Source organism: Tachypleus tridentatus, unplaced genomic scaffold (assembly GCF_004210375.1).
Source record: "Tachypleus tridentatus isolate NWPU-2018 unplaced genomic scaffold, ASM421037v1 Hic_cluster_1, whole genome shotgun sequence".
NCBI classification, from domain to species: domain Eukaryota; kingdom Metazoa; phylum Arthropoda; class Merostomata; order Xiphosura; family Limulidae; genus Tachypleus; species Tachypleus tridentatus.
In genome coordinates this window covers 29,329,698-29,342,045 of record NW_027467777.1, presented here as the reverse complement: position 1 = coordinate 29,342,045, position 12,348 = coordinate 29,329,698, and the positions used below count along the sequence as shown (strand labels likewise).

Here is a 12,348-nt window from a genome sequence, read left to right as displayed (position 1 = left end):
ATTACAGTAACTTTTTAACAAGGTGGTTTAGGAGGGCTATAGATATTACAGTAACTTTTTAACAGGGTGGTTTAGGAGGGCTATAGATATTACAGTAACGTTTTAACAGGGTGGTTTGGAAGGGCTATAGATATTACAGTAACTTTTTAACAAGGTGGTTTAGAAGGGCTATAGATATTACAGCAACTTTTTAACAAGTTGGTTTAGGAGGGATATAGATATTACAGTAATTTTTTAACAGGGTGGTTTAGGAGGGATATAGATATTACAGTAACTTTTTAACAAGGTGGTTTAAGAGGGCTATAGATATTACAGTAACTTTTTAACAAGGTGGTTTAGGAGTGCTATAGATATTACAGTAACTTTTTAAGAAGGTGGCTTAGAAGGGCTATAGATATTACAGTAACGTTTTAACAGGGTGGTTTGGAAGGGCTATAGATATTACAGTAACTTTTTAACAAGGTGGTTTAGAAGGGCTATAGATATTACAGTAACTTTTTAACAAGGTGGTTTAGGAGGGCTATAGATATTACAGTAACTTTTTAACAAGGTGGTTTAGGAGGGCTATAGATATTACAGTAACTTTTTAACAAGGTGGTTTCAAAGGGCTATAGATATTACAGTAACTTTTTAACAAGGTGGTTTAAGAGGGCTATAGATATTACAGTAACTTTTTAACAAGGTGACTTAGGAGGGCTATAGATATTACAGTAACTTTTTAACAAGGTGGTTTAGGAGGGCTATAGATATTACAGTAACTTTTTAACAGGGTGGTTTAGGAGGGCTATAGATATTACAGTAACTTTTTAACAAGATGGTTTAGAAGGGCTATAGATATTACAGTCACTTTTTAACAAGATGGTTTAGAAGGGCTATAGATATTACAGTAACTTTTTAACAAGGTGGTTTAGGAGGGCTATAGATATTACAGTAACTTTTTAACAAGATGGTTTAGGAGGGCTATATAGTTTTACAGTAACTTTTTTAACAGGGTGGTTTAGGAGGGCTATAGATATTACAGTAACTTTTTAACAAGATGGTTTAGAAGGGCTATAGATATTACAGTAACTTTTTAACAAGGTGGTTTAGGAGGGCTATAGATATTACAGTAACTTTTTAACAAGGTGGTTTAGGAGGGCTATAGATATTACAGTAACGTTTTAACAGGGTGGTTTGGAAGGGCTATAGATGTTACAGTAACTTTTTAACAAGGTGGTTTAGAAGGGCTATAGATATTACAGTAACTTTTTAACAGGGTGGTTTAGGAGGGCTATGGATATTACAGTAACGTTTTAACAGGGTGGTTTGGAAGGGCTATAGATGTTACAGTAACTTTTTAACAAGGTGGTTTAGAAGGGCTATAGATATTACAGTAACTTTTTAACAAGGTGGTTTAGGAGGGCTATAGATATTACAGTAACTTTTTAACAAGGTGGTTTCAAAGGGCTATAGATATTACAGTAACTTTTTAACAGGGTGGTTTAGGAGGGCTATAGATATTACAGTAACTTTTTAACAGGGTGGTTTAGGAGGGCTATATATATTACATTAAGTTTTTAACAGGGTTGTTTAGGAGGACTATAGATATTAAAGGACCTTGATTTTATAAATAACTTACTAATGTGTTTACAACTGACGTCAAGGACTAATCTACAAAAAGAATACTATAGAAATCCAGTAACAAATGTTCACAAAACAGGACTACAGATTAGAAACATCCATTGACAGATATCCACAAACTATATATAGAGTATAAAAATCAAATGACAGAATCTAGAAACCTATATACAGAGTACAGAATCCACTAACACAGCCTGAATCATAAAAACAACTTATATTTACAGGTTGAAAACCACCCTTCTCTAGAAACCGTTCACAGCTAAAATGTCAGTTTGTATAGTTACAAGTTTCGGTAACTGTTTGGCTTGTAAATTAATCATGTGTGATGTGACAGGACGTTTGTAACTTACGACATATATTACTGACAGGTTCCATGTAACGTTCGTGATGGAACCACTTCACGGCGATCAGCTCGGGCTAACAGTTCTGTGAAAGACAGATTTTATAGGAGCCTGTCCATTGAGCTGCTTGTGGTGATGTATGAACTAAGGATATTATTGACACAATGTAATGAGATGAATACACCTAGCTGGAACATTCTGCTCGATATGACGGTGCTGACAATTTTAAAGGTACTAAAGAACTGTTGTCTTCTCTTGGCTTCTTGCCATAATAAAAGAGAAGCAAAATATTTGGTAATTTAAACTAAAATTTCTAACCGAGCGCAGACGACACCTGCTGGAAAGCCAGAAAATTGTAGATTGTACTGTTTTGTTACATTACTTCAGAGATAGCACGCGATTAACTGTTTTGTTTCCAAATGACATACAAGGAATACATTGAATGAACAGGCTAAATGTTTAGTAATTACAGTTCTCAATAGAATTAATTTTGTCCTATCACCTCCAGTGGTTCAGTTGTAATTCTCAATGTTTATAACGCTCAAAATAGAGTTTCGATACCCGTGGTGTGGGCAGAGACCGATAACCCATTGAATAACTCCATTCTGTACTTTTTAGACCTAACTCAAGAACAGGGTTTCATTTGTTTCACATAAAAGATATATCGGGCTGCCAACTGTGTCCACCGCGGAGAATCGAGTTTAGCCGTGTAGATCCTTGGACTGATCGCTGTTCCATTAGAAGGACCCCAAACAAAGAACATTAAAAATAATTGAAGGGCAATGGAAAAATTAAAGTTATTGTTGTAGTCTGTGTTTTCTTGATGTAGTTTTTTTAAAATTTGTGTTTTTTTAGCCGGAACAAATTTCACGTCAGATGATGAGCAGGCCCTAGAATCTAGAATTTTCTGCAAAAGTTTAAAATACTTTAAGCACCATAAAAAGTAAATTGGGCTAGTTTTATAAACTCTTTATTATCCCAGACTTTCCTCTATACTGACTTAGAAAGTAACCATTTATTCATAATCCCAGACTTTCGTCTACACTGACGTAGAAAGTAACCATATATTAAATATCCCAGACTTTCGTCTACACTGACGTAGAAAGTAACCATATATTCATACTCCCAGACTTTCCTCTATACTGACTCAGAAAGTAACCATTTATTAATTATCCCAGACTTTCGTCTACACTAACTTAGAAAGTAACCATTTATTCATACTCCCAGACTTTCGTCTACACTGACGTAGAAAGTAACCATATATTAATTATCCCAGACTTTCGTCTACACTAACTTAGAAAGTAACCATTTATTCATACTCCCAGACTTTCGTCTACACTGACGTAGAAAGTAACCATATATTAAATATCCCAGACTTTCTTCTATACTGACTTAGAAAGTAACCATTTATTAATACTCCCAGACTTTCGTCTACACTGACGTAGAAAGTAACCATATATTAAATATCCCAGACTTTCTTCTATACTGACTTAGAAAGTAACCATTTATTCATACTCCCAGACTTTCGTCTACACTGACGTAGAAAGTAACCATATATTAAATATCCCAGACTTTCTTCTATTCTGACTTAGAAAGTAACCATTTATTCATACTCCCAGACTTTCGTCTACACTGACGTAGAAAGTAACCATATATTAAATATCCCAGACTTTCGTCTACACTGACTTAGAAAGTAACCATATATTAAATATCCCAGACTTTCTTCTATACTGACTTAGAAAGTAACCATTTATTCATACTCCCAGACTTTCGTCTACACTGACTTAGAAAGTAACCATATATTAAATATCCCAGACTTTCTTCTATACTGACTTAGAAAGTAACCATTTATTAATACTCCCAGACTTTCGTCTACACTGACGTAGAAAGTAACCATATATTAAATATCCCAGACTTTCTTCTATTCTGACTTAGAAAGTAACCATTTATTCATACTCCCAGACTTTCGTCTACACTGACGTAGAAAGTAACCATATATTAAATATCCCAGACTTTCTTCTATACTGACTTAGAAAGTAACCATTTATTCATACTCCCAGACTTTCGTCTACACTGACGTAGAAAGTAACCATATATTAAATATCCCAGACTTTCGTCTACACTGACTTAGAAAGTAACCATATATTAAATATCCCAGACTTTCTTCTATACTGACTTAGAAAGTAACCATTTATTCATACTCCCAGACTTTCGTCTACACTGACGTAGAAAGTAACCATATATTAAATATCCCAGACTTTCTTCTATACTGACTTAGAAAGTAACCATTTATTCATACTCCCAGACTTTCGTCTACACTGACTTAGAAAGTAACCATATATTAAATATCCCAGACTTTCGTCTACACTGACGTAGAAAGTAACCATTTATTAAATATCCCAGACTTTCTTCTATACTGACTTAGAAAGTAACCATATATTAAATATCCCAGACTTTCTTCTATACTGACTTAGAAAGTAACCATTTATTCATACTCCCAGACTTTCGTCTACACTGACTTAGAAAGTAACCATATATTAAATATCCCAGACTTTCTTCTATACTGACTTAGAAAGTAACCATTTATTCATACTCCCAGACTTTCGTCTACACTGACTTAGAAAGTAACCATATATTAAATATCCCAGACTTTCTTCTATACTGACTTAGAAAGTAACCATTTATTCATACTCCCAGACTTTCGTCTACACTGACTTAGAAAGTAACCATATATTAAATATCCCAGACTTTCTTCTATACTGACTTAGAAAGTAACCATTTATTCATACTCCCAGACTTTCGTCTACACTGACTTAGAAAGTAACCATATATTAAATATCCCAGACTTTCTTCTATACTGACTTAGAAAGTAACCATTTATTCATACTCCCAGACTTTCGTCTACACTGACTTAGAAAGTAACCATATATTAAATATCCCAGACTTTCTTCTATACTGACTTAGAAAGTAACCATTTATTCATACTCCCAGACTTTCGTCTACACTGACTTAGAAAGTAACCATATATTAAATATCCCAGACTTTCTTCTATACTGACTTAGAAAGTAACCATATATTAAATATCCCAGACTTTCGTCTACACTGACTTAGAAAGTAACCATATATTAATTATCCCAGACTTTCTTCTACAGTGACTTAGAAAGTAACCATTTATTCATACTCCCAGACTTTCGTCTACACTGACGTAGAAAGTAACCATTTATTCATACTCCCAGACTTTCGTCTACACTGACTTAGAAAGTAACCATATATTAAATATCCCAGACTTTCGTCTACACTCATTTAGTAACCATTCATTTCATTTAAGAGACATTTCACAAAATTGTAAAAACTTTCTCTTTCAGTTTTTAACGTCAACATAATCTCTGAACTTTGCACACAATCGGTCAAAAGAAAATACCAATTTAATTGACTTCTGTGGAGAAGGTAAAATAGACGTAAAAGTAAATACAGGGTAATTCCTGTTATTGTAAATCAAATTCTTAACGTTGTTTTCTGTTTAGTTTTATTAACCTTCCTGCTAGAGCCATTTTTATCTTATTTATAAACGTAGCTACTTTTTCTTACTACGCCGTGAATTAAGCCTAGCCCCACGTGGCTTTGCTGTGAGAAAAACACACCCATTAAGCAGAGTTGACACTCAATTCTAACGTAAATATCTTTGCTTTTTATTACTCCGCCGTGAATTACGTCTAATTAGCACTAGTTTAAGCATAAACATCTTTGCTTCTAATTATTCTTCCGTGAGTTAAGCCTACTTAACTCTCAATAAAAACAAACATGTTTGCTTTTCCTTTTTCTTGACGTGACTTAAACCTAGTTACAACTCAGTTCTAATGTTACCCTTTGACGTGAATTAAGCCTACTTAGGGCTTCAGTTTACAGCCCCAGATTACTGTGGATCGCATCTTTAGTATACACTTTTCCCACTTAACTAAATAATTACAAAAGTCATCAAATAACCAAACAAGCAAGATAACAAAGTTAACACCTCGAGGTGGATTTCTGTACGTGGTGAGAAGGTTCTGTAATTTTAGTTCACCTCCTTTAGGATCTAAACATCCCCCCACGTGTTTGCCGTGCGTGGCGAGCAGTGAAAGGGAGGAAAGGACCCTCGTGGTTGAGAGGTTCAACACTAACACATCACTTTGGTCTAGAATTCCTATAAACGGGAGGCCTTGGGTCAATCGGCTGGTTCACGTGTGCTAGGATAAACGAAGTACTACAGTTGGATGTTCTCAACAGGTGTTGTGGATATTGTATCTGATGCCAGTGTTTGGGTATAGTACTCACAAAACTCTGACATTGCTGCAATGTTCTTGCTTGGCATTGTAGTGCATCTCCTCGTACTGCTCCGTGGTGGGTGGGGACAATTGTCACTGAAATTTTCATATTTTATTATGGATACCCTCATTCATAAACAAAAAATAAAAATGGAACAACAGTAAAATAAACAGATTGTCAGAAAATGTTACGGTCATCATCAAAGTCAGACTCAACACCTTGATTTCTCATTCTGCATTCATTGTCTGAGAAATATTTTGGGCATGTGTCCCTTTTTTTCATTCGAAAGGGATTAGAGAAGCTTGCTGGTTCTCATAAATCACTAAGAAAGCTGTGCTCTGGAGACATCTTGGTGGAAACATCTTCACCAAACTCCTCCTGAGCTGGAAGAGCATTGAGAATATATCCATCGAGATTACTACACATGCTATCCTAAATTCCTCAAGAGGACTTATTGTTGAGATGGGCTTAAAGTATATTACCAAGTATGAGATTCTCGCTGGTCTTTCCAGCCAAAGCATTTCTACGATGCGCCAAATCTACACTCACAATAACAGAATTAAGATGTCAACTAGTTTTCTGATTTTCAAGTTTATATCATCACGTCCTCCTGTCACAGTCAAAGCAGTTTATCTGAACTATAAGGTACAACCATACATTCCCAACCCTCTCAGATGTTTCCAGTTTCTTTGTTTGTTTTATTTTTGAATTTTGCTCAAAGCTACACGAGGCTTATCTGATCTGTGCTATCCATCCCTCATTTGGCAGGGTAAAACTAGAGGGGAGGCAGCTAGTCATCACCATCCATGGCCAACTCTTGGGCTACTCTTTTACAAACGAATAGTGAGACCGACTGTCACATTATAATGCCCCAATCTCTACATCTTCATCATTTACAATTGTCTTCACTGTATGCTTCAAAACGTCGGTCCTTACCACAGCATCCCACCTATGGTTGTTTTTCCTTCCTCAGTGGGCCAGGATTTTTCAAAATAGACAGCCTGCCATTGTTCCTTTTGGTCTTCATATCCAGGTGCAATTGGCTGAATTTGGTCTGTTCTTGAATGGCGTTGTTTTCTCCACAGGTCAGTCCTCTCACCGTGGCTTATTACCATCCCCAAGTGTGACCTTTCTTTGAGTTATCTAAAGAAACGAATGTTCACAATTGGAATTATAGTGTTCTGTTTGCTGAACATCTTTTACACCATCCTTTCATTTCCATTTATACGAATAGTTAGGAATTAGGTGACTCTCCCATGGTTTGTTGTGGTTCAGTGGTTGCACATAGGATCCTCTCTATAGTTTCTATGTTCACTGCTGAACTGTACATCATATTGATATGTAGAAGCTATAGCAGCACACGAACTGTACTATTTACACTGTTAACCCTGGAATCGCTTCACGTTAGTTGTCACCTTATTCTCACCGATATTCAAAACCCATTTCTCTTTATCATCTACTTCTATGCAGTTCTTCTGGATACCGGGCCACGTTGGTATTCACGACTGTGAGTGACGACATCATGTTAAACATGTTTTTTACCATGGGTTTATCCCTGACGTTGGAAAGTATCATTGACGATGGTGTCCATCTTCCAAATGTTTTTAATTCTATTTAAGTTTTCATCCAATGTTGGGCCACTGTTTCAGTCCTTACTACACTTTATAATAAACATACTGTTGTTTTATTACAGGTTGTTTGACGCGGATAGCCTAGTTCCTTTGTGTCATAAGACACGAGACGACAAAGTTAACTGTATAATACGTCCTTTTAATAACTAGTCACTGTAATATGCAGTTTGTTTCTTTGTTTTGAATTTCGCACAAAGCTACACGAGGGCTATCTGCGCTAGCCGTCCCTAATTTAGCGGTGTAAGGCTGGAGGGAAAGCAGCTAGTCATCACCACCTACCAACTCTTGGGCTACTTTTTTCACCAACAAATAACGAGTTTGACCGTCACATTATAACTTTTACACGTGTATTCGAACCCGTGACCCTCAGATTGCGAGTCAAGCGCACTAACCTCCTAGCCTTGTCGAACGTACAGTAAGAGTACATATAAGATAAGAGTAAATATCATATTAGCAAAAACACAAGCTCGGAAAATGTGCCGGATATAATAAACGAAGTTATTAACTTTACTCTAAATTTTAATTTTTATATTAAACAGCAGACACGTTATAATTAAACACTAGATGTTTAATAGATTCATGATACAGAATATATGAACTTCAGTCACATCTCATTCAGGTTGGGCGTCAGAGATCACTTTAAGTTTATCATACGTTCCAATATTAATAACTGGTTTTACTCGTTCACTCTGTTTAACTTCAGAAAATTACACAGAATTTCTAGCACATAAAAGATAGAAAGTTAAAATACTAAATAACATCTTCAATATCATTCCCTGAACCGTCAGACGACAGACATTAAAACGGTTTTTGTAAACAAACTACTCTGTTCTAATGTCATACATGATAGTTTACTTTAGGGTTAGCGATTCTACAAATATGGTTGAACAACATTAAATTGAACCTGGAACAAAAAAACATAGTATAATGTAATAACTAGACAAATAGAAACTACACGTTGTGTGGTGTAGCAAATAAAACCAGAAACTACACTTTGTGTGGTGTAGCAAATAAAACCAGAAACTTCACGTTGTGTGGTGTAACAAAGAAAACCAGAAAGTACACGTGTTGTGGTGTAACAAAGAAAACCAGAAAGTACACGTTGTATGGTGTAACAAAGAAAACCAGAAACTACAGGTTGTGTGATGTAACAAAAAAACCAGAAACTACACGTTGTGTGGTGTAACAAAAAAAAACCAGAAACTACACGTTGTGTGGTGTAACAAAGAAAACCAGAAACTACAGGTTGTGTGATGTAACAAAAAAAAACAGAAACTACACGTTGTGTGGTGTAACAAAGAAAACAAGAAACTACACGTTGTGTGGTGTAACAAACAAAACCAGAAACTATACGTTGTGTGGTGTAACAAAGAAAACCAGAAACTACAGGTTGTGTGATGTAACAAAAAAAAACCAGAAACTACACGTTGTGTGGTGTAACAAAAAAAAACCAGAAACTACACGTTGTGTGGTGTAACAAAGAAAACCAGAAACTACAGGTTGTGTGATGTAACAAAAAAAAAACAGAAACTACACGTTGTGTGGTGTAACAAAGAAAACCAGAAACTTTACGTTGTGTGGTGTAACAAAGAAAACCAGAAACTACAGGTTGTGTGATGTAACAAAAAAAACCAGAAACTACACGTTGTGTGGTGTAACAAAGAAAACCAGAAACTACACGTTGTGTGGTGTAACAAAGAAAACCAGAAACTTTACGTTGTGTGGTGTAACAAAGAAAACCAGAAACTTTACGTTGTGTGGTGTAACAAAGAAAACCAGAAACTACGTTGTGTGGTGTAACAAAGAAAACCAGAAACTACACGTTGTGTGGTGTAACAAAGAAAACCAGAAACACGTTGTGTGATATAACAAAGAAACCAGAAACTTTACGTTGTGTGGTGTAACAAAGAAAACCAGAAACTACACGTTGTGTGGTGTAACAAAGAAAACCAGAAACTTTACGTTGTGTGGTGTAACAAAGAAAACCAGAAACTACACGTTGTGTGGTGTAACAAAGAAAACCAGAAACTTCACGTTGTGTGGTGTAACAAAGAAAACCAGAAACTACACGTTGTGTGATGTAACAAAGAAAACCAGAAAACCAGAAACTGCACGTTGTGTGGTGTAACAAAGAAAACCAGAAACTTCACGTTGTGTGTGTAACAAAGAAAACCAGAAACTACACGTTGTGTGGTGTAATAAAGAAAACCAGAAAAACACGTTGTGTGGTGTAACAAAGAAAACCAGAAACTACACGTTGTGTGGTGTAACAAAGAAAACCAGAAACTACACGTTGTGTGATGTAACAAAGAAAACCAGAAACTACACGTTGTGTGGTGTAACAAAGAAAACCAGAAACTACACGTTGTGTGGTGTAACAAAGAAAACCAGAAAAATGTAACAAAGAAAACCAGAAAACACGTTGTGTGGTGTAACAAAGAAAACCAGAAACTTTACGTTGTGTGGTGTAACAAAGAAAACCAGAAACTACAGGTTGTGTGATGTAACAAAGAAAACCAGAAACTACACGTTGTGTGGTGTAACAAAGAAAACCAGAAACTTTACGTTGTGTGGTGTAACAAAGAAAACCAGAAACTACACGTTGTGTGGTGTAACAAAGAAAACCAGAAACTACACGTTGTGTGGTGTAACAAAGAAAACCAGAAACTACACGTTGTGTGATATAACAAAGAAAACCAGAAACTTTACGTTGTGTGGTGTAACAAAGAAAACCAGAAACTACACGTTATGTGGTGTAACAAAGAAAACCAGAAACTACACGTTGTGTGGTGTAACAAAGAAATCCAGTCAAATAGTATTTGTGTTTGTGGATCATGAACTTGTGTCAGCGAAAATAACTTCTGCAGAAGCCGCAATGTTTGGTAAAAAGGAACAATATGGACGTAAATTACGAAGTGAAAACAATCGTTTGTCTTTTACAAAATATTATTTTCAGTCTTATTATTAAACGTTAAAGTTAGTATAAGAGCTACTGATGTGGTGGTTTTGAAGTGAGAGATGAAAACACGGCGTTTTTCTCAAACGAATAAAGGCTACTTGTAATATAATTTACGTAACATTTAAAAGTGGCCGTCTGGTTGTTAGTCAGTAATAGCTTTACTTGTCTCAAAATTAAAAACAACCAACAACATTGTTGTCATCTTTAGGGACCTATACAAGTGTGGCTATTAATGAATAATTATTTCTAAATAATAATTACCAACTTCATAGTTCCCACCAATAGTGGAACATTACATTTTACCGTCACCCACTAATCGCTGGTAAAGTCCAGAAGTTGGTGGTGGGTGTTGTTTGGTAGTCCAGAAGTTGGTGGTGGGTGTTATTTAATAGTTCACCCCAGTTCATCACTTTAAACTTAGCAAGCTCTCCAGTTCCCTCCCTTGTGTGAAATTCTGTAAACAAACTCGTTAATAACATTGTTGTGAGCATTTCCTACACGAAGATCCCAATTTCTGTGCCATGGCAACACAGAAATTTCACTTCAAAATGCACGTTCACAAACACAGCGCAGAGGAAAATGAAAACCACTATACTAGATGTATTCAACAAGAAAAATATATAAGTTTGAACTGTTTGTTCTCGCTTGTACAATTAAAGCACTTGTGTCTTGTTGCTATGTGTCTGACACGATTTCATCAGCTTTATAAGCTAACATTTATAATTATTAAAACTATACATATTAAAATAGTGTTTAGCGTTTATCGCTTGTAACAAAAGCGATAAAATATTCAGTTCATGTTTCTATGACTTTCTGGTTGTTTGATTGCGTTTCCTTCGCTCAAAATTGGTTTTCTACTATCTGCACTATACGTCCGAAATTTGGAGATGGTAGATTATACGAAAGGCAACAAATTAACAGCGCCCACAGCCAACTCTTTAGCTAATCTAATCGAATAGTTGTAGTTAGTGACGTGAATTTTGGATAACGGGACGCGAACTTTGGACCCTGTTATTAAAAGACTTATGTGCTAATTAAAAGAGAAATCAGGAAGTAAAACATTCTAAAGAATATAGCGAGATAAAAATTATCAAAACATGGTCAACAAATGGAAGAAAAAATAGTGTCCGATAGCTGTAGGTGTTGGCACCGTAACAACTCTGTTACAATAAGAAGTCTAGAACAACTCATACAATAACAAGTCTAGAACAACTGTTACAATAACAAGTCTAGAACAACTCATACAATAACAAGTCTAGAACAACTGTTACAATAACAAGTATAGAACAACTCATACAATAACAAGTCTAGAACAACTGTTACAATAACAAGTATAGAACAACTCATACAATAACAAGTCTAGAACAACTGTTACAATAACAAGTCTAGAACAACTGTTACAATAACAAGTATAGAACAACTCATACAATAACAAGTCTAGAACAACTCTGTTACAATAACAAGTCTAGAACAATTCTATTACAATAACAAG

At 35.5% G+C, this 12,348-nt stretch overlaps 1 protein-coding gene across 1 annotated transcript in view; it reads right to left on the bottom strand.

The window, feature by feature from the left end:
* Window positions 1-7,381, bottom strand: part of LOC143241740 (CD63 antigen-like) — a 61,951-nt gene extending 54,570 nt beyond the window's left edge. Inside the window, exon 1 of the mRNA XM_076484966.1 lies at window positions 7,216-7,381. Coding sequence (XP_076341081.1) covers window positions 7,216-7,381 — 166 coding nt within the window. The remainder of the gene's footprint in view (window positions 1-7,215) is intronic.
* Between the last annotated feature and the right edge of the window lie 4,967 nt (window positions 7,382-12,348).